At 39.9% G+C, this 22,201-nt stretch overlaps 1 protein-coding gene and 1 long non-coding RNA gene across 5 annotated transcripts in view; one reads left to right on the top strand and one right to left on the bottom strand.

The window, feature by feature from the left end:
- Positions 1-22,201, bottom strand: part of LOC128414210 (uncharacterized) — a 38,349-nt gene that overhangs the window by 992 nt on the left and 15,156 nt on the right. Inside the window, exons 2-4 of one of the 2 annotated variants that reach the window (XR_008330610.1) lie at positions 9,343-9,581; positions 6,133-6,193; positions 4,427-4,514 (exon numbers count right to left, since the gene is read on the bottom strand). This is a non-coding gene — a long non-coding RNA (uncharacterized LOC128414210). Of the gene's footprint in view, positions 1-4,426; positions 4,515-6,084; positions 6,194-9,342; positions 9,582-22,201 lie in introns of those variants that run through there. The other variant, XR_008330609.1, reaches the window with a different exon arrangement.
- ATRNL1 (attractin like 1) overlaps positions 1-22,201 on the top strand; it is a 498,126-nt gene that overhangs the window by 472,540 nt on the left and 3,385 nt on the right. For 2 of the 3 annotated variants that reach the window (XM_053389095.1, XM_053389093.1), the window contains one exon: positions 19,092-19,142. The exons of the other annotated variant lie outside the window; for it this stretch is intronic. In XM_053389095.1, coding sequence (XP_053245070.1) covers positions 19,092-19,142 — 51 coding nt within the window. The remainder of the gene's footprint in view (positions 1-19,091; positions 19,143-22,201) is intronic. 3 annotated transcript variants of the gene reach the window in all.

The following is a 22,201-nucleotide window of genomic DNA, read 5'->3' as shown; positions in this document are numbered from 1 at the left end:
AGACAAATAAGGGGTTTTTTTAGATTGATTCAGCTTTACCTGGAAGTGGAACAGTTCTGAGGAAATATTTTTGGGATCAGGGTATTTGGAATTGTGTGCTCAGATTAGTACATATTGATATTTATGTGATGCAGTTGTGTGGTGTCTACAGTGTTCGTTCTCTCTCTCTCTCTCTCTCTCTCTCTCTCTCTCTCTCTCTCTCTCTCTCTCTGTTTAGCATTCCACTTTCTTCCTGCACAGATGCTTTTTTATCTAAAGATCACTGTGATGTGCACTGGAGGACTTTGCACACATGTTGTAAGATCTCATGTATCCTTGGACATCACTAGGCTGATTTATATGGCACTTTCTGGTTTAGACAATCAAAGTGCCTTGGGCTGAAGATACAACAGAGCAAAACTAAGAGTGATAAACCAATTTGCTTTATTTGAGGTTTGACGGGAATGGATTCTCTCGGAAGGTAGTGGGCTTTCCATCACTGGAGGCTTTTCAACAGAGGTTGGTTGGCTGGCCACCTGTCAGGGATTCTTTAGCTGTGATTCCTGCATTGCAGGAGGTTGGACTAGATGACCCATGGGTCCCTTTCCTACTCTACAATTCTATGAGGGACCACCACTAATCACCACCTGGGTCCTGCCAGCTATCCTCTCCCTGCTAGATTTAATCAGCAAAGAAGAGCAAGGGTGCAGAGTGGTCGCCCTGACCAATCCCAAGCACCTTGTTCACATCCTCGAGCCTTTGAACTGCTCCAACCAGCACAGAGAATGATGGAAAATCTTCCTTTCATTTTTACATTCAGCCCCTCTTAACTCCATGCCCCATCAAGACAGGTATGTCCCAAACACTAACCCAGTGCAGCATGGGCAGCATTAGAGGGGGAGCAGTGCTGGAGGGGGGCAGATGCCTCCTCCTAAACAAGGAGCTTGTCCCTCACTTGCACACATGCACACCCCCATTGCTGGATACCTGTCATTAAAATGTACTGGTATTTTCTTTATGAGATCTTAGCATGTGGGACATAACTCCACCTAGAAATAGACTTCTGTGCCCATTTTTTTTTCCTGATGCCACCATTTTAGTGCAGGAAAGCAGGACTGAAGCCTGAAACTTGAGAAATATATGGCTATTACTATAGGATGGAATGGGAGAGCCCGTTTCCAATGCTGCCACTGAGGTCTGAAGAGCCCTAAGTTTTGCTTCTCTGAATCTCAGTGCTCCAACCTTCATTTACCTCCAGATTGGTCAGCTCATGCTTTGGCTCATCTCAACTTCCCTTTTTTCAGTCTGCTTCAGCCATGCAGTTAATTAAAGTTTATCCCCTCTTCCATCAACGTCTCACATCAGTTGATGCTTTGGACCTTCACAGGAGAACTTTATCCTACCTTTTCAGGGCTGACTAGAAAATGCAATATTCTCTGAAAAAGTATCTATGGCTCATTTTTCTGGCCATTCTTATTTTATTTTTGGTCCCTTTTCCTCTCTTCCAAGAACTTGTTCTCACAGTGCACTCTTGAAGAGTTAATGTCACTCCTCCTGCTTCCTCTGGCCATATTATTTATTCTGTCTTGTTTGCTTCTTTGTTCTCTGTCTCATGTAGGTGTAGAAAGTTGGTTGGTGGTATTGTGGCGATTGCCATTATTGTATTAAAAATAAGTTCCAGTATTTTAATTCCACTAATATTTCGTTTACAGCATAACCTTATGCATGTCTTCTCTGAAATGAGTTAAGTTTTCAAATGAAACCTTCAAATCCGCAACAGTCCAACTGCTCTATAGTGAGGTTTTAAAGTCAAAGCAATGTGCTATAACTTAAAAGTAAATGGCTTCTTTTTTTATAACACACATAGTTATATGGATTGTGCAGAGTTTTCAACTGTGACAACTACGATAGAAGGCAGAGACTTTTTCAGGAAGCTTTTAATCTCTAGAACTTCCTTTCTTATTCTTCTTTGCATCAGTGAATTTCATTGTTAATTGCTTTCTTGTCCTCCAATATATTGTTTGCCTTATCCAAGCAAAGGATTCTCATCCCCCGTTCCAGTTTAGAGAATGTATATCTCATGATATACCGTATTTTTCGCTCTATAACACGCTCCCAACCATAACACGCACATAGTTTTTAGAGGAGGAAAACAAGAAAAAAAATATTCTAAACGAAACAGTGGATGTATGATTTTTGTGGTTCATGCTGTGGCCACAGACATGTGATCTGACGGTGAGTTTGGGGTAGCCCAATGCAAAAATCCTGAGGATCCACGTGGATCCGTACTTTGTAACCACGTTTTTGCACCACTGCGGCCCCAGGCAACAGTGGGTGCGTGATTTTTTTGGTGCATGCTGTAGCCATGGACATGCTATGTGATCTGATGGTGAATTTGGGGTGACCCAGTGCAAAAATCCTGAGGATCCATGTGGATCCGTGTTTTGTAACCACGTGAATGAAGGAACTGTCAGTAATGTATGATATCTCCAATACAGTGATGAAGGAAGGGGGGGGAGCTCACACTTGTCCTAGGCAAAGCAGCTAACTCCTATAGGCCTAGGTGCCTTCACCCCCCCCATTAAATATTTGAGGGAGTCATCATCCCCCCATGCTGATGGGCATTGCCATTCATATAAGGTACCAGTGTGCATGCACTTTGTCTTGAGATCATTGCAGTCTGTGAGATGGGGCTTACCTGTACCTGCCCCCCCCAATATTTTATTGAAGTTGGAAGAAGGAGGGAGGGAGGGAGGGAGGGAAGAGAGATGGAGAGCTCACATTTGTCCTAGGCAAAGCAGCCAACTCCTATGGGCCTAGGTGCCTTCACTCCCCCATTAAATATTTGAGGGAGTCATCCCCCATCCCCCATTGTGGTATGTGAGTGGGGCTTACCTGGCTGTCCCCCCAATATTTTTTGAAGTTGGAAGAGGGAGGGAGGGAGGGAAGGAAGAGAGAGGGGGAACTCACATTTGTGGAGCTGCCTTGCCTCGAACCGGAGCAAAAAGAGGAGGAGGAGACTCAGGGACACGAGCCTTGTAAGCCGCTTTGTTTGAATTTACCGGTGAGGTGCTGGGGGAGGGACGGAAGGGGATGCCCTCTTTGTCCCTCCTTCCGGCTCATTGTAAAGAAAGCAGAGTAAGAGCCGCTTACATTTGTGTAAGGGAGAGCCATAGAGCAGGCAGACACTGAGAAAGAGAGGCTGTCTCCCTTTCCCCACCTTGGCTTTTACACGCTTCGCGCAGCTCTTGCCAGCTTCCGAGCGCCCACCTCGCCAAAAAGCCATAGAGGAGGCAGACAGGAGAAAGAGAGGCTGTCTCCCTTTCCCCACCTTGGCTTTTACACACTGCGTGCAGCTCTTGCTGGCTTCCGAGCTGCCTCCCTTCTCCCACCTCGCCAAAAAGCCATAGAGCAGGCAGACAGGAGGAAGAGAGGCTGTCTCCCGACACTCAGCTGTTGCTCAGCTGTTGCTGGCTTCTCAGCCAGCCAAGCGGAAGAAGAGAGGCTGCCGAACAGCCAGCAAGAGCGGTTCCTCCTGCCTGCATTCGCTCCATAACACGCACACACATTTCCCTTTACCTTTTAGGCGAAAAAAACTGAGTGTAATGGTGCGAAAAGTACGGTACATACATACATACATATATATATTTACTATCAACCTAAAAATTATTCTATCCTAAATCCAATGACATTCTTTTATGTTTTCCCACTCCTTAATACCTGGGGCTGAGCCAGGAATCTACACAGATTCACATCTAAAAGAAAGGAGAAATTTCAGCTACTTTCTGGCCTTCTTAGTGCCTCACTGCGTAAAACATATTCTTACTGACTTTGAGCACTAATTAAAAACTTGGAGCCATTCACTGTTCTCTTGATGTGTATTGAGTAATGCCCATCAATACTAACTGTGGAAGTGTATGTTCAGCAGATCCGATCCCATTTTTAAAAACTCTTCAACATTACACATCCTAAGAACACATTATCACTCTTTTGAAAAATAGCAGAGGATCAGAACCTGAGCCAGAAATGAAATTCTTCCCCATTTGATAAAGAGTTATAGATTAAAAAGGGAAATAACTTGAAGTAGCTTTCTTGCTTTTAGAAATGATCAGATGAGAAGTTGTTATTTTAACACAGCTGTCCTCTGGGACATACAGGAGTTATTCAGTAATGAAAGGCAATTGGGAGATTTGACAGGTCTGTTCTTGAAACGGAGTCCTATGAGACCAGCCTTTGGAGGCAGAGGTGAAAGAAGAAATTGGTTTACCCAAAGATCTCTGGATATAGGATCTACATTCTCAAGGAGGCTGACTGTCAGTGTCAGGGTAAACTTAAGACACCTGTAGGCTGAAGTCTAACCAAATAAAAAACCCTCTTCCTGATATTTCACAGTATTTTCTAATTACCTAGAAGAACACTTTGTATACTTAGTGAAAGTACTTATTACTTCTTCTTGTTGTAACCCTCGTCGTCTTCAACATTGGGGTATCCCTCCAAAGGGATTGCAGGCCAGCAGTTGGGGTTTAGTGTGGGAGCTTTAGGATAAAATCAGAGGCATTAGCCGATTGCTTGGCAACAGTGCCAGATGGTTAGCATCCAACAAGAATGGCTTTTCTCAACAGCTGGCTTTTTAGTGCAGCTTACCAGGATAATACCCAACCATCCCAGCTAGATGACACTATTTCCTCACCTGGAATCTTCCAGCAACACATTTATTTTAAAACTTCTAAAGTGGCTGATAACAATGTAATAAAAGCAAGAAACATATTACCAACAAATAGATAAAGCAGCAGAGAACAGTTGCTAAAAACAACCATGCAATTCTGCATATTAGCTTAATAAAGCTGTCAGAACTGAATCCTGTTCTGCGCAATTGTGCCTCCACACATGCTGTTCCATCCATCCTTTCTCAACAGAGCCTTTATCTGCCTCCACAGCATCCAAGGTGCAGCAGGTGATTACTGGAGAGACAGCTTTTAGTGGGGTGCCCTGGCTTCAGAAGGAGCTTACTTGGAATCCACTCTTCCCAGGGCTGGTCCTTTTTTAGCTTTCTAAAAAAAAAAAAAAGTTTTTATTTTGATGCTGTATTTATAATTGTTCTTACTTTTAAGATTATTAATGCACTAGCTATTTTGTGGTGTTTTTCAGATTTCCTTATAAAGCTGCTCTGATGATATATTTGAAGGGTTAGTTATAATTCTATTATTTTTTTTATAATCTTTTTATTGAAATCTTGAAAACAACATCAAAAAATACAAAAATATTAAAAAAACAAAGTTAATAAATGCCAAAAATAATATCAGTTTAAATAATATCAGAGAAGAAAAACTTAGTTATAATTCTAAATAGTTAATAAACTGTGACACACAACACTCAACCAGTTACTCTGAGTTGCGATGAATCAAAAGCTCTTCTGTTCCTTATATAATAGTCACAATAGAGAATATGTTAACTGTTATGTTTACACCAGAATGCTTCTTGTTAACTTGTGAAAACAGGCAACTTAAGTATCAACCATTGGTGCTGGGAATTGTGAATTCATTCAGCAGAAATTAGAAGGTGATAAGAAATGGAGAATTAACACATAGTGAAAGGGAACAAATGGATTCTGTCACAAGAGCATATTATTTTTAAAATAATGTGGGCATCTCTACTAAAATCCATATAAAACTGTTTGACTGATTTCACGTGTGTACTGACTTATTTCAGTACTGGGACTGGTACCATTTACCTACTTTTTTGCACCAAATTCCTCAATGAAACCACTCTTGTAAGGGCTCACTCAAGTGTACAGGCAACTCACACAGTTGCTTGAAGCACCAATATAGTTGGTACACCAGCAAATCCATGTGCAGTTCGATAAATGAACTGCAGGATTCTTTCAGTGTCACAGAAGATGCCTATCTTGGATCATATATGTGTATTTGAAAAACAGCATTTCCCATAACCAGGCAACCTGGGTTCACACATCTGTAGAGGAGGCCTTGCTATTATAGCACCCTTGGCTCTCCCAGCAGTGACATCCCTGTACAGATTTTGCAGTTTTGCACATTCAGGTGATAGCTTCAGATCTATTTGTTATGCAGGCCTTTGAATCGTAGCTGGAGTGACCCCACAAATCAGCACCACTGGTTGCTGTATGCTATTGATTACTGTACTGCAGAGGTTCACAAACGGTGTTCTGAATGCTTCATTCAGGCAGTCTGCAGCATGTCTGTAAAATACCATTAAAAACCATACAGCTGTATTACAATTGCTATGTAACAGGCAAAAAAGTTATTGAGTGGTCTGCCAAGACCCTCAGCAATTTTCAAGTGGTCCAGTTGGGATGGGGGGATGTTTGGGAACCACTGCTGTAGATTCTGGTTTTAACTTTGTTTTTAATGTTGTATTTTATGGATGCTGCTAGCTGCCATGGGTTCTGATGGTGAGGGAGGTTGCAGTACAAGAAACGTTATAATAATAGTAATGATACAGGATTCAGAGGCTTTGATCCCAGCAACTTCTGCAGCACTAAAATAGGCTCCTTGGGGACATTCTTGCATACCCAACCCTCTCAACCCCAGAACCACTAAGAATTAGAACTAAGATACTCGAACAATTACATTTTTTAAGGATTTTAATAAAAAGCATTTGATATATCGACCCAGTGGATGACATAGATTTAAAGAAACATCACTGGTAAGAGAACATGCCATGAATATACAGAAGGAACTGTTAGCTTGAAAGCATTTCTCTCCCTAATAAAGAAATACATTTATCATTCTGGGACAAGAACATAATACCAATTCACAAATAAAAACTTCTTGCTTTAGTTTCCTTGGTTTGTCCCCTGTGATTCAAGTATGATAAATATTTCAGCTTTTCATGTCAAGTTCCAAGACACTTTCATAGTTAGAATAAAAAGCTCATTCATTATACTCAGCCTGCGCACACAATAACCCATCTGTAGCCCAAACATGTAGTTTTTCTCATTATGGAATCATTCATGCTCGTATTCAACATGCTACTTTCAATCTAGATTGATTCTAGATCCTACGATCCACAAGAGTGGGTATGGTTACTTGATATAAGTTTGAAAACCCTCCCCTTCATTAGGTTATCCATGCCTTTTCCTTCCTGCATATGCCTCAGGTGAAGGAAGGAAGTGCTCACTGCAATCTTAGCATACACACACCCACAATATCATTGGGCAGGTGTGGATACACTCCAATGGAGGCTGGGGAAACTTAAGACCTAGTGGGCCACTTAGGTCATGTGACCTAGGTCACATGGGCAGCTCCTAGGACAGGGCGGTCAAACACATGGCCCAAGGGAGTGCATGTGGCCCTCGAGGCTCTTTTTGGCAGCCCTTGGCAACATGTAGAGACTACTTGTAGTCTCCATTGAGTCTAGAAAAAAATGTCATATGTACACAGCCTCTGAGTGGTTTTTAGGCCTATTTACCTAATTGTTTAAGGGCTGATATTCACTTAAGATTTTGTATTTGGACACAAACGCTTCATGACAAGTACTGCGTGAAAGGTGCATACATGTAAAATGAATACATTTGTCCTGATTTTCAATCTGTGTACAGATAAACGTGTAGAATGGATTATGTTTGTACCTGCTGGTCTCTCCCCCTAAACTGTCAACTCATGTAAACTCTCTGAATTCAATGCATACAGCCCCATTTTGTCAAGATACAGTTTGCATACTCAAAGCATATGTACGTTTGGGTGTATAAGTGTAGATGTCTGTGGTGATGGACCATTGAACATGCAGACATCAGGGCTAGGCCAGCAAATATACTCCTGGCCACCACCATACATTCATCTATGCATAGCATTATATGTTTGCAGAGGGCTTCAGCCTAAAGTTATTGGGAAATAAGTATTATTTACTAATTATACAAATAATGGATGAGCATCACTTGAGGATTCATAAAATTTTATGCAGGTACAACATGTGAATTAAGCATATATATTTTTGAACCATAATGACCAGCAAGTACCATTATATTTGAGCTGGGACAAGAGAAAATAAATCAGTTTTATTTTCATTCAACATTTGAATATGTGAGGTTATATGCTAACCTACAGTATTTATTATCATCACCATCAAGCACATCTTCTCTCCTTTGTATACTTGGACTAATAAGGGATTGAAAGACTGCAGTAGTGCAAATGAGAAGTCTAAAAAAAGAAGCATTACAGTTGAAATCTCATTTAAATTAGGACACTATTTGAAATGCTAAGCAGAGAATGATTTTTCGCCTTCCCAAGAGCACAGAGATGTGGTTGTGTAATATATTGTCAAATCAATATCTCCTGAAAATAATTCTTAAAGCAAACATTCCATCACCAATGCAAACTGCTCTTAAACACTGAATTGTTCACACCCAATTATTTTCAGATTTGTATGCTTTATTGCTGCCTAGAAAAGCATATGGACTAGAATGGACAATGTGAGGGGTATGAATAGAGGACCCTTTGAAAAAAAATGGATTGTTGCAATCTCAAGCAATGGACCAGCTCATAAAATGCTTTCTATCTTTTTCCTCACTACTGCCAGTGATCAATTCATTAGCTAAGATCAAATACTCCTAGCAAATGAATCTTTAAGATTGTGAAAATTGCTGTAGCAGAGAGGAGCCATGAGCTGTTGGCTCAGAAGTTGTTAGTTCATCACGTTTGCAAGTCACTCTTACATGTGAGGAAAGCAGCTAGAACAGGGGTCAGCAAACTTTTTCAGCAGGAGGCCAGTCCACTGTCCCTCAGACGTGGGGGACGGACGGACGGACGGACTACATTTTGAAGGAAAAAATGAATGAATTCCTATGCCCCACAAATAACCCAGAGATGCATTTTAAATAAAAGGACACATTCTACTCATGTAAAAACATGCTGATTCCCGGACCATCCGCGGGCCAGATTTAGGAGACGATTGGGCCAGATTCGGCCCCTGGGCCTTAGTTTGCCAACCCATGAGCTAGAAAGACCAAAAATATTATCTTAAATCACATTGCTAGTGATTATATAAGTGTCTTCCTGGTCAATATAAAGGTACTACAGATCATCCATTAGATATCGGACTACTAAGTAATGGTAACAAAAAACCAGGCTGTGCAACAGGAAGTCCCTTATTAATGAAATGGTCTTTGCAGGTTAGAGCTTTCATTAGCTATTTTAACAATCACTGAGTTGGATCCAGAGTTGAACTTAGTAGCAACAGAAATTGGTGGGACTTAAATTATGTCATGACTAAGTTGTCCCATTGATTTCAGAGGAAGGTTACTTCAACTAAACTTAGTCCACATCCAACCTGTTATAAGAATCATCTCCCTGAATCTGTCGCCTGCAAATGATTCAACATTTCACTCACCATAGATCCGTTAGTAGGGCAACATTTGGAGGGCTACAGATTTCGTACCGCTGGCTTCTTCAGCAGCCTGCCTCATCTGTGCCTCTTGGCCCCTCTCGTCAGCCTCTGCTTCCTCCTCTGATTTTGGACTGCTCTCTACCACAGCCTCTTCTTTCTCGCTAAATCCTCTTCAACTTCCAACACCTGCTGCTCCCAGTCTGCTTCCTCTTCTCCCTCTGACACAGCCAGTGGCAGGAAATCTGAATGGTGAAATCAAGGAAAAGGGTGACAGGGAAGCTACAGTATGCAATCATTAGCTGCAAACTTTTCAGATTGCAAATTTGAAATGTTGTTCATAAAATCCAGACCATCTCCAGGAGTTAAATAAAAGTTTGTTTGGATTAAGATTAATGAAAGAAGGAAAATGAAGGAGAAAACAGAGAAACCCTCCCAAATGTGAGCAGTTGTTTACATATCTTTTATTGCAAGCAAGGAAAGCGGTTTTTTTCTTTTCTTTTCTGGGAGGGGAAAGCTTACTCAGTGATTAAATTGAAAAATTGACAAACAACATAAATATTTAAACCTTTTCAGGTATTCAAGGTTGCCCTAAAATCTGCTTGTAATAATACTGAATTTCAAAATAAAGAATGAGGCCAGGAATGAGAAGTATTAGCAAGCAGTTGTCATGGTCTCCCTTTGGACTAGAAGCATGGCTATAGTAATAAAACTCTCTGTGTTAGCATCTCTGTAGACAAGTGGCCTTGAGATCTTTGTGCTGAAATAATGCATAAGGGAAAGGCAAGCTGAAAGAACGAAGGGGAGGAGAAAGAGAAGAGGACCAATTTACTCAGATAAATGCATCCATGTTTTGTTTTGTTTTTGCTGGTTTCATCTTTTTAAAAATCAAACTGGAATGAGATAGAATTAAAACTTGGGCTGCTTCTTACTAAGAAAACAATAAACCTATCCCAGCCTTTGAAATGTGGTGCACATGCATTCACCAAGGGACACAAAAAGCTCTGAGCAATGATGAAGAATGCTCCACAGGCAAGTGGCTACACACACAGTGGGCTGGTTCACACATAAGCCTCAGTAAGCCTGAGCAAAGCATCAGGACTGCACACGCCCCTTGCCACGTTGCTGGGAGGAAGACTTCTACCAAAATTACTTTAAGTTTCGAAGATACCTTAGCTTAGGGCTAGGTATGAATCAGGGATCCTTGTTTACAACAAATAGTGGTTAGTCGCTAAACAGGGCATCTTCAAACTATGGATACTGAAACCAGATGGTTTAATTGTTGTTCTAAACCAGGATTCCTGGTTCTCACATGGTGTTAAGTTGCAAACGCTTGAAATTCAACTAACTCATCAGCAGTCCTCCTCCTCTTAGCCTTGCAGGAGGAAGAGAGGAAGGAGATGCACAAGCCAGGTTTCCTCAGGCTCACTGAGGCTTGTCCATGTAGTCACTGTATGTGCATACCTGCCTCTATATGTATGCATGCACTGACCATGCTGATGCCCACTGCTGGCATGTGGTCTTCAGAGGGTTAGCCAACAGCAAAAACAGTAATTAAAAAATAGCCACCCCTGATGTGATGCTAAACTGTACTTTTGTATTATGTGCAAGCCAGCACAAATGACTGCCCCATCCCCTTTTTGCCCTGAGCTCAGTACACAGATCAGAATCAGGTCATTCTCTCCCTCCTTCACCTTTCTGCTAGTGATCTAGTGTAGTCAACACTATGTGTGGTCGGGCTACGGGAAGTTACTGTAAAAAGGGAAATGGAGCGAACAGGTATTTCCACCAATCAACAAAATATTCCTTTTGCTTCCTGACAAGGGTTATAGCATTTTCCATGCTGGGTCAAAGCAGATGTCATAGTGGTAAATAAGAGGGGAAAGTTCTCCTGTGCTATAGAAGCACTAATCTGTGCTCAGACTTACAACTTTATACAAACAAGACAGTAATGCAACTAATGGGGGGCAGAGAGAGAACTTTAGAAAGAAAAAAATTTGGACATGAAGGTATGGTTGATGTAAATGGGCCAGAGGTATTTTATAACTTGAAGTTACAAATAAAACTAGACACCAGTTATATATATAGAAGAAAAATTCAGTTTTGAAAAAAATGCACATCATTTGTCAAAAGGATAGCAGCCTTCATAATTTGTCGATGTATGGCTCCAACTTTTCCCATTATTTATGAGTCTGCAACATTTTTTGTAACAGTTCCTTCACCACATTAGCTTGCTCAATGGAAAACATTCCTGTGACTCAAACCTATGAGCAAAGTCCTAGTCATTTCTGCTGGACTGAGTTAAATCAATATGCTGAATGAGATTGGGCCAGCTTTGGTAATGGAGCTAGCCAAAATTGAGAGGAAGATATTTACTATTTTGCTTTTCTCGCTTTCTTTTTTTTTCTGATGTGTCTGATGTTTATGGGTGTACTGCAGATAATCTGACTAGCCATGCATGACAAATGTTTGAAGGCCTGGAGGTCTCACACAGTAATCTGCTTTCCAAATTCTAAGAACTGGTTGACTTAATCCTGAATTAAATACCAAAGATTATTTATTTGTCATTATGACTGCTAGCAATGGAATCTGAGATGCACTGAATATTTAATGGCAGAATTCAGCTGGATACTGAATAACTGGAAAATTTTAATTTTGCTTAACAAACATTTTTTTCATAAAAAACCCCCCAAGCTTAAAGGAAAAAAGTCGACAATATATTAAAGCAGAATGTTAGCCACTGCCTCCCCCCAAAACGCTTCTGATCCTGGTAGTTACTCAGCCTTACCGAATGGAATGTATAAGAGAGAACACATTATGGGTGCAGATAGAATAGAAGACATTATAGGTGAAGATAGCATCTACTTTTGATTAAAGTGGTGTACCAGAATTTTTGTTCACCATAATAATTTGTCTAAGAAGATATTCATCACCAAGTAAAGTTTGTGAGTTGTGAAGGAAAATATAGTTCTACAATACAAAATACAGTACAAGACCTTCAACCTCTGTCGTCGTGTAACATCTTTGCCAACTGCAGCACTTTCAGTCCATCTGAAGATATCTAGGTACACAAATCTAATTCAGAGTTTAGAGGCACCCCAGAAATGAATATATTGAGAGTATGTGTAGCAAGATAGAAGTGGGTCAACTAGTTGTTCCAGTTTTGAAAGGAAATTTTAGAAAAGCAACTTGTTCTTCAGACATTGCTGTTGAGGACAAAACTAAAACTAAAATAGATGCTGTTACATGCCCAGGCAATTGGTAACTAGGCTCTGTCTGCTGCTCTTTTGCATAAAAGCTGGAACTGACTGTCCCAATTAGATTACAATTACCCCTGCTCAGAGGTCTTGGATAACACAGGCTTTTTAGATGCAAAAGAGTCATTCTTCAAAAGGCCAAGGGATTTCTCCTTGTAAGGCAGAAAACAAGCAAGGCAAATATAAATGATTCATAACTGTAACCCTGACCATTCTCCCTCCAAATTCATTTCCCTCAGCCTCACACTGTCTTTCTGTTCCTGCATTTTACCTTTATTTATCCTTCAGGCGTCTTTCCGTATATTACATCCTATTTCCCAAGTCTGTCTACGAGAGTGGGCTGATGTTAGGGCTGCAAAACTGATAGAAAGGTACCAACTCGGCCAATTAGGGGCTTTCTGGGCCCCGTATTGCCAGTCAAAGGATGCAAATGTTGATTTCCCATTATTATTTTAAAGTTGTGTATTTTTATTTTTATTTTGCACATATATGCTTTGTGCAAGTATGCATACTGGGGCAGGTGAGTCCCACAGATGTAGACTCTCTATTTCTACCCAGAATTGAGATTGAGGACTTCATTCGGGAACCATACCGTGAGTGGGAAATGAAACACTGAGCATCTTTTTGCCAGCAGGAAACCTAAGAGTTTTAGCTGAATTCTAATCTCCATTGGGAAAGATTAGCCACCCATCTTTGAGAGGGCCTATCACTGCCTCCCCCTTCTCTTTCCCCTAGGTAAGAGTTTCTTGTCTAGAAGTATGGAGAAGGCATCAGAAGGGGACACTGAGGAGCCTCTTAAGACTGATTGACTGGAACCCTCAAAAAGCCCTAAGACTGGGTAATCTGCTTTGTGCGGATTGAGTTCTTTCTATGGGCTTGCTTGATTTGAAGCTTGTAGTTTGGTCCACTTGTTTGAGCTATATACTTTGGGTTCTCTGCTATGGATTCATAGAATAAGCTGTCTATAAACTAGATACTCTCTGTGTTTCCCATCTGTAAAATGGATACACATTTTTAGAATATTTTCCAGGTGTTTAATTTCTTAATACTATTTATGTGAGTGACAGACATGGTCTTAAATTAGTTTTGCACTTTTAGTTCTTCCTGTGTGAGACATTTGTAGCCTATGTCATATCAACTGTGTTGGCCTGCATCATTTATAGAAGGGTTGCTTGGCAGTAGAAGACTTGGAAGAGGGCTATAGCTCAGTGGCAGAGCATCAGTTTTGCATGTAGATAGTCCCAAATTCAATCCCCAGCGTCTCCAGGCAACACTGGGAGAGACTCCCTGTATGAAACCCTGGAGAGTTGCTCCTAGTCAGTGCTCACAATACTAAGCTAGATGGATTTGACTTGCGGCATGGAAGCTTCCTATGTACATGTAATGTAATAACAGACTTATGTCTCTGGTAGTTTCCTATGGACTCTGCTCCTTTTGCACTGGGCTCCAGCCCAGACCTTGCCCGACTAGGTACCCAAATTTTGTTGTCTTGGAGTGGAAAACTATTGTTGCAGTAAACATCTGAAATGACAACTATGGCTTGCACTATGAAAATCACCTCTTCCTGTTCACCCTTCTTTATCACTGGATAGTGGCAACCAGTACATTTGTTTTATAGGGAAGATAAAACAAATCCGAAAGTGATTAAACTTTAAAGCACATAGCTTTCTCTCCTTCGGCTACTGCTTGGGGATAGGGACTTGGAAGAATAGCATGCTTTCCACATGGGCCACAGCTAATGTCCACCAAGCAGTTGGATTTGCCATGGAGGAGGTGGCAAAATGTGGAGTATGGGGAAGCTTTGAAGTAGTCTGACAAGGATAGATTTTAACAAGGAACCAAGAAGAAATGAGTATCTGAGACAAAAGCAAATGGGACACTTTATGCTTCTAATGTTTTTCTTTCTCCTTTGCTAAGCTCCTATCAGGAGACTGTCAAACCTAACCACAATATCAACAGCAAAGATAGTGATGCTTTGATCATTACTCAGATCGAGCAGGTTTTCCCTATTATATGGCATCTATTTGAAGTGAAAATGAAGCACTGTGAATCTCTTTGGAAATGGCAGGATTTTGTAAGGGATAGCATCAAATATCAGTTTTGTAGAATATTATCATTAATTTCAGTACAAAAGAAGAAAAGAATGAAAAGAAAGAAATTGTTACAAGCCACTGACATTTCCGATAAAACTGAAGATTCTGTTGCTTTCCCAATTTAGTATTATTGATCATTTCCATATTACTTTAAGTATGCAGTGTGCTTTATAGTGTGCTTTTCCTTATCTCACAGATCCTCACAGATCAGATGGTGAACTGAGGCTAAGAAAGATTTCTCCCCCACAGATTTTAAACCAGGATTCCCAAAACCCCAATACTCTTATTCAACAGATTATATTTTTTGCAAGGCTTTGGGCTTTCACTGGAACAGGTAAAATAGAAAACAAAAGCGAAAAAGTCTGGGTAAAATGAAGACATACATTTTGTGTTTCAAGGACTATCATTTATTTGATATGTGTGACATTTCTCTGTCAACAGCTCATTCTGATTGGCATGTGGGATAACAGCAGAATGAGATTTCCAGGGTAAATACATGGATTAAAGGAGATTATACTAGTAACTGTAAATGGATGATAAATGCTTTAGTTTTCTGTATTTCTGGGAGGAAAAAACAAAGTCTGTTCCAAAGCATGGTCATAAGGGATGTATAAAATTAGATGGTCCTTATCACACTACAGGGTCTCCTATTTGCATTTACCCCCTTTTAAAAAAGTTTACTTCCCTAAAATGAAGCAAAACATGGAAACAAGCAGTTCTGCTTGAATTATGAATTAGAACATGCATATGCATATGTATATGCACTGATCATTTTGCATAATTTATTCCAGTCATAAGATTTGAGGTTACTGACTGTAGAATTGGAGTGGGGAAAATTTTTAACTTCCTAGTTACAGCTTTCCATCCTTTAAGTTCCAATCACCTAGCTCTTGCTGATCTGTTTTGACACTGATTTAATAGCAGAAAACAGAATCAGCTGAAAAATGCAAACTACAAACTGTAAGTCGCTAATGTTGCAGAGTCTTCACTGTTTACAATAAGGTAAGGTGGAGTTTTCTCTTCTACCTTGGAGATCACACTCGATTCAGGTGTGGTTAACATACTACACTATATTCTTGTGAAGTTACAAATCAGTGAATAAGGATTTCCTTGAAATCAAATTAGAAGAACAAACAGCATTGTGAGAGCAGAGGTATGTCTTCTTATGATTAACTGATTCACTATTAATGAGCAGACACACTTTAAAAGTAGAAACTGATTATTTGGGTGGAAAGGATCTATCATGCATCAAATATCTATGCTAAGTAATCTGTGTAATTGGATTTTTAAGAAGTTAGGTGCAGTGTTAGGGAGCTGCTGAACGCAGATCTGTTTAGCTTCCAAAATTTGCTTCCAAAGGTTATTTCAAGGCACTTTAGTTTATAAATCTGCCAACATAATTGCCTCTCAGAGAATGTTTATTTTGCTACATATTTAGGGATGACAGTTGTGGTGACAGCTGCTTCCATGTGGTGAGTCCAAGACAAAGTACTACTGAATGGGATTTTGTTCCATAAAAGAAAATAGCACTGATCTGCCTACAATACAAATATTTGATTTAATGGAGTTGTAGTTCATATCATTACTTAAATGGACATACTTTTCCACATCCTAACCAAAAACTGGCAGTGAAAAAGAAGAGGGTACTTTAGGTAAGGAGGTAGAAGTGAGCCAAAAATGAGGGAGAGAGGAAGCAGAAGTCTAAAGGTGACATGAAGGACATCAGGGTCTTAGAGAGGGGGAGCCTGGAGGAAGGGAACAGAGATGGTAAACTGGGGACTGAAGAAAGAGGAATAGGGGAAGAAAGGTGACTGCCTGAGAACTACATGTATGCCATCTTTCGTTCCATGATGGAACAAAACAAAAGAAGATGGGAAATGAGAGCACCTTGATTCATTTTAATAGGGTTTGGCTACAGATAAACCCAGCTGAAATGAATAGGGGCTGAAATGCAGCCTTGCTTTGTGAGCTGAGTCCAACACAGCATCTTTGAACACAGAGGTGGGAGATGAGGAAAGGATGGCTAAGGGACCTGATTTGTACCTTTCAGTTCTTCCTCGGTTCAGTAAATGTACTTTCTCTGAATAATGGGTGCAAGTGAAGTTAATGTTTATAAATAAGGCTAGCAAGAGTAGAAACCCTGGCATAACATTAAGATAGTGCTCACAGCATTATAAATGAGTTGATGAACCAGGATATTTTCATATGTGCTTGCAGAGTGCTTTAGTGCACTGAAACGATCATAATAAATGACAGACCCTAGTAAAAATGCCCAGTGTGTAATTATAAATAGTATTGATGAAATAAAAATGAAGATGTACTTGTTGAGCTCCATGGTGATCTATGTTAACCACTGATTAGCCATTCTAATTCCCATTATTTTCTCAGTAGGGTTGAAATTTCACTAGAGCCATTTGCATTAACTTTCATAGGTACAGGGATCTCTGATATTATTAATATACTAAGTAATGAGTTCATTGCACTAATGCAGCTGCATTTAGTCCTCAGTTACTGGGCTTTTACAGGAGCTTTTTTGGGGGGGGGAACTAACCAAGGAAATTGCAGCAATGCTGAAATGTGAAGCTTTTGGTTTCAAACGGCATTAGAGGACCATCTTTTCTGTTTTTAACTTGCCTGCATGACAACTCTTGCCTAATCTGGTTGTTGTTCTAAATTTCTTTGTGACATTATGGTTAACTTCTTTAATTTTCATTTAGAGTATTAAAGATTCTACACTGATGGGTCTTTACTGTAATTATCATAGTGTGTTCCGTATTGTGAATGTTCAGATTCTGCATAACAATGTGAAAATGCCAGTAATTTAATCTAATAAAGTTATCTATCCAGAATGGTATCTTACAATAATATGTATTTAAAAGGCGGATGTATTCCAATTATCCGCCTAACCAAAACTAGCAGGTCATCTTTAACACCCTTCACTATAACAAAGGAGAAAGCGTTAGCATGATAAATTTTTAATTAAAATGAACAATAGAGGAATGGGGAAACTTGCATTTCTCAGCCAGCAAATAAAACTAAAGTATAAAATGTTGGTTTCTTATTCTGGAAGGTAATATGGTCTTCCATCAGTTAGTATGTAGCTGTATACAACAAAATGGGGGGGGGGGGAGAGAGATTCAAACATCCCAGCCTGGGTATTTCTATTTAAATCTGATTACAGTGAAATAAAACTGTAGCTATTAAAGGTTTAAAAGAACTACAAATACAAGCAGTAAAAGAAGACAGTTAGTAAATGAGGTAGTAAAACATTTCAGCAGGGCAAACAGTTTATAGCTCACTGCCTTCTGTAGCAGGCGGCTCTATTCACCAAAGCCTCACGTGTGGTTCCCTGAATTGCACTTAAGCCTGCAATTAACCTTTCACGCCTAATGAAGCTGTTTTGCTGGAAAATTAAAATGTATAGTACTGCCTGCTCTTGCAAAAGTTGTGGGGAGCGAAGAAAGCTATCTCAGAATGAATCCATTTTCAAAGCCTATTGTTCAAATGTAAAATTCAAGTGTTGCACTTACATCTTAAATTGCACACCACAGTTTGCAAGGCAATCTGCTTTATTGTGGTACATTTTATTTCTGTACTTATTAATTGTTCTGCATAATTGTTAAAAATAAAAAACCCGCACACCAGTAATTTTATAGTTAGGCATTTAGTGCTTGAGGATCAACTATTACCACTAAATTGCCATTAGGGAAGACTATAGTTGTTCTATGTACAACCAAGATAATATTGTTTTTTCTTGTTTCTGGTGTTGTCTTTTAAAAATAATAATGTCATTTTCTCTGGCATATTGGATTGGCCGCTCCTTTTAATGGTGTCTCTAGCATTCACTAAAGGAAACTATAGATTGTTTCCTAACCAAAGGTTATGAAAATAGTCATCCCCATTTCTGTAAAGCTAAAACTGATTTGATAAATCCTATTCCAAGATGGACTTGGAATTTCCTGACCTCGAGATCACAGAGAAGCTTCTGACCTGTACATGTGACTCATTAATTCTGCTTCTGTGATTTGATACTGAACCATGCTGATTCTACAGTACTACTGCTACAGAACTGAAGAAACAGAGGCTCTCAGCTCAGGAGGGAGTATTTTTAAAGGGGGAATGCATGAAGTAAATTATAACAAGCCATGAAACTAGGGGTGACAAATGGGAGATATCATAGGATTTACATTTCCAGCCAATAATATGAACTCTAACTGTTTGGAAACACAACCCTATTAAATAAAGGTAAAGCATATAATAAATATTTAAGCCCCAGCATTTTTATTGACTCTTTGGTTGCATTTTGATGTAAATTCTACTTGCCAGCAGCGTCTGTGCATCATTTTGACTTGGTAAATGAAATTCTTTTAGACCGCCAGTCTGAAGTAATGAATTGTTCCCCTAGTTAATTGTACTGCTTTGATAACAAGGAACTGTGTTGGGCCTAGAGAACATGGTAAGTGAATTCCATCGGATGATTTGTGTGACGTTTTGAAAAATGATCTTCTAGAGTGACTTGCTATTAATGGAACTCTAACAGCATGCAAGCATGTCCCAGTATGCAGTTTTAGATTGAAAAGAAGCAGTTCCTTCTGAATAGTGGAGTAAGAGGAACAGCAACCAATAAAGCATATTTCAAGAAAATGAAAACTTGGGAAAAGCATGTTAGGTTCAGCTCTTTTGTGAGTTCAGGGTGTCCGGTAAAAAGTGCCTTGATGTGTTTTATTGGGGAGCACATTCAATCCCTAGCCTGATCCTAGATCAGTTCACTAACTGTAACAGGAAAGCGGTAACATTTGAAGATTTAACTAAAGACAGTTGCTGACAAGCAAGTATCAATCTGGTGCTTGTTTGTTTGCTTGTTTGCTTACTACTAAATCAATTCACTAGTATGACCTGGTCTGTGGAGACCGAATGACACTTAAAAATGCTGCACAACAATGCCTCAGTGTGCCAGAGAAGTGGATGCACTGGCAATGGAAATGAGGACAGGTCATATTCTGGTGCAAGGGCATCAGACTTGGCCTTGCACTGGAGCCAGAGCACTGGTCGTATGTGCTAGAAAGGCATCAATGAAAGTGAAAACTTGAGGCTAATATCAACTGGAACTAGTCTAAGGCTAGAGCCGTGCATATGGATTTTTTTTAATTGTTCTCAGAGCAAAGAGAAAGACAGAAACAAGAGGTTTCTCAACTACAAGCAGGAGTGGACAGTACAGAAACACACACACACACACATGAAAACATACCGTATTTGGTATTTATCAGAGCATGACCTGAAAAGAGAAATAAAGATGTAAAAGGTCCTTGGACAGCTATGGTAAGCTGACTTGGGCTCTCTACCAACCTCCAGGATACACATTTCTTCCTGACTTACTCACAAATTCAAGAGTTCTTCAGTAGCCTGAACATTGGGTTTAGAGTCCTGTGGATGTTTGATGTCTTTCTGCACCTTGAAACCACATTAATGATGCAATCCTGTGCATGTTTCTTTCTAACCCATACTCTCAGGTAAATGTGTTTGGATTGCAACATATGTTATATTTTTAAGACTGGTGGGCACCAATTAATTTGGATCTTTCTTTCATCCTGAGGGCTCATAGCAAGTCCTGGTTTTCTGTCCAACTAAGCTTTCTTCAGAAAGGGCCCACTGAAATTAATGAACGTAAGGTAGTCATTTCTACTAACTTCAATGGGTCTACTCCAACTACCGTTGGCTACAACCCCTAGCACTTCTTCTTATGAAGGACACTTTCATGCTGAACACTGCTATTCCAGCCACCAATGCCATAGTGCTACTGAATGATGCAGAATCGGAGAATGGCAAATAGGATGTGGGAAATGATTTCATGGCCCATGCTTGTGTATGTTAATTTGTATGGATCCATTAAAGGATATGAATTAGGGCCAAACTACATCACACAATGTGGCAAGGCATGCTTGATTATGTAATTTAAATAGCATTCACATGTGCAAAAGGAATAAGGAGTGTGGTGCAGTTTCTCATGTTGCAGTTCCAATAAACATCTATACATATATGCATACATACACATACAGATACAGATGACACAGACACAGACACAGACACACACACACACACTGCTATTTGTCATAGAAAAGAAGTTCCCAATGGTGGTAGTGCCAGCTTCCTTTCTGTGGTAAACAGACATTCCAGGCAAGGAGGGTTTTCTTTGGGACTACTACAAAAGGTATTTATCACATGCACCACAGTTCTGATCCCCCCTCCATGTTACCTGAAGCATAATAAACAAGCATCAGCAAACTACGAGTTTAGTGCAATGTGAGGAAGTGATCCTGAGCAGGGAGGAAGATTAAAGGAAGCATCTTTGTAGGAGCTTCACAGCTCCGCTTAACAAGCGTCAGGCTGTGGGACAACAAAGCCAGTGAAAAGAATATTCTGACTCATGAGGAGAAAGATGGCCCTGCCCTGAGATGCTGCCATAATTAGTATCATGGGGAAGCATCTGACAGCATCCAGAATGATGTGGGGAGAGATAAACTAGCCTCCTTCTCTGTGAACAGCAGGGAAGAGTTTTTCAACAAGTTGATCTACTCTTGTGGAACCTGGAAAAGCATATAGTGAATCCAAAAGGCTACTTCTACATTTTAACTTTGCCCCTGAGAAATAACTGTCCCTTTTGAACCCCGTTGGGTCTTCTGACAAGCCATGAAACATTCTTTGCACATGTTGGATTTTGCCCTTTGTATCTGTGCTTTTGCAACATGGAAATGATTTTGATTCAGTAAAAAGTATGAGAGGGAATATTTTAAAGATACATCTAATTTTTGCATACTGACATGTTGACAAGCTATATATCCACTCAGTGAACTGAAGAACAGTGTATGGTGGCACAATTAGATATCAAAGTCAAGAATCTTCAAATATTGTATGATATTTAAGTATTAGCATTCTCATCGCTGTTCTTAATTGACAAAACATGCAGAGTTGTAGTTAGTAAGGCAATTCACTGGTGCCTCCTTTCCCCTGACTTCCTGGCCTTGCACACATGCTGATGTCCTCAGTGCCAGCTTAAGTCTTTTATTTTCTTCCAGGCCTTTTAAGATCTGGTTTTAAGAATGTAGCATGGTTGGGGATTTTAATGTGCTTTTCGTGATTCTGCTCAATGGTACAAAGAACTATAACGTCTTTTTTTTGCAGCCCACGGCAGCCATTTTATGCTGGTACCCACAGCACTTTTATCAAGATATGATCTGGCACCTCCCTTTTTTTCTTTACCCAAAAAACCCAGTGCTTTTTGTAGACAGTATTTTATAGTACTGGTTTTGTTGTTTGGGTTTTTGTGCTGCTTGTCTCATAAATACACACACCCCTAATTCTAGCCCACCCACCACAATTCACTTGATGGGAAGCAGTATTTAGATAAAATAGCTCAAATCTGTGTCTCCCAAGCCTTAATTAATACACCCTAAGCAACAAGTTGGATGTCTATCTGTTTTTAAAAATAAAGAGCCAGCAGGGAAGGAGTGGGATTGG

This window comes from Podarcis raffonei, chromosome 5, assembly GCF_027172205.1.
Source record: "Podarcis raffonei isolate rPodRaf1 chromosome 5, rPodRaf1.pri, whole genome shotgun sequence".
Taxonomy (NCBI): Eukaryota; Metazoa; Chordata; class Lepidosauria; order Squamata; family Lacertidae; genus Podarcis; species Podarcis raffonei.
Note: the sequence above shows the minus strand (reverse complement) of the source record. Positions and strands in the feature narration are given on the sequence as shown.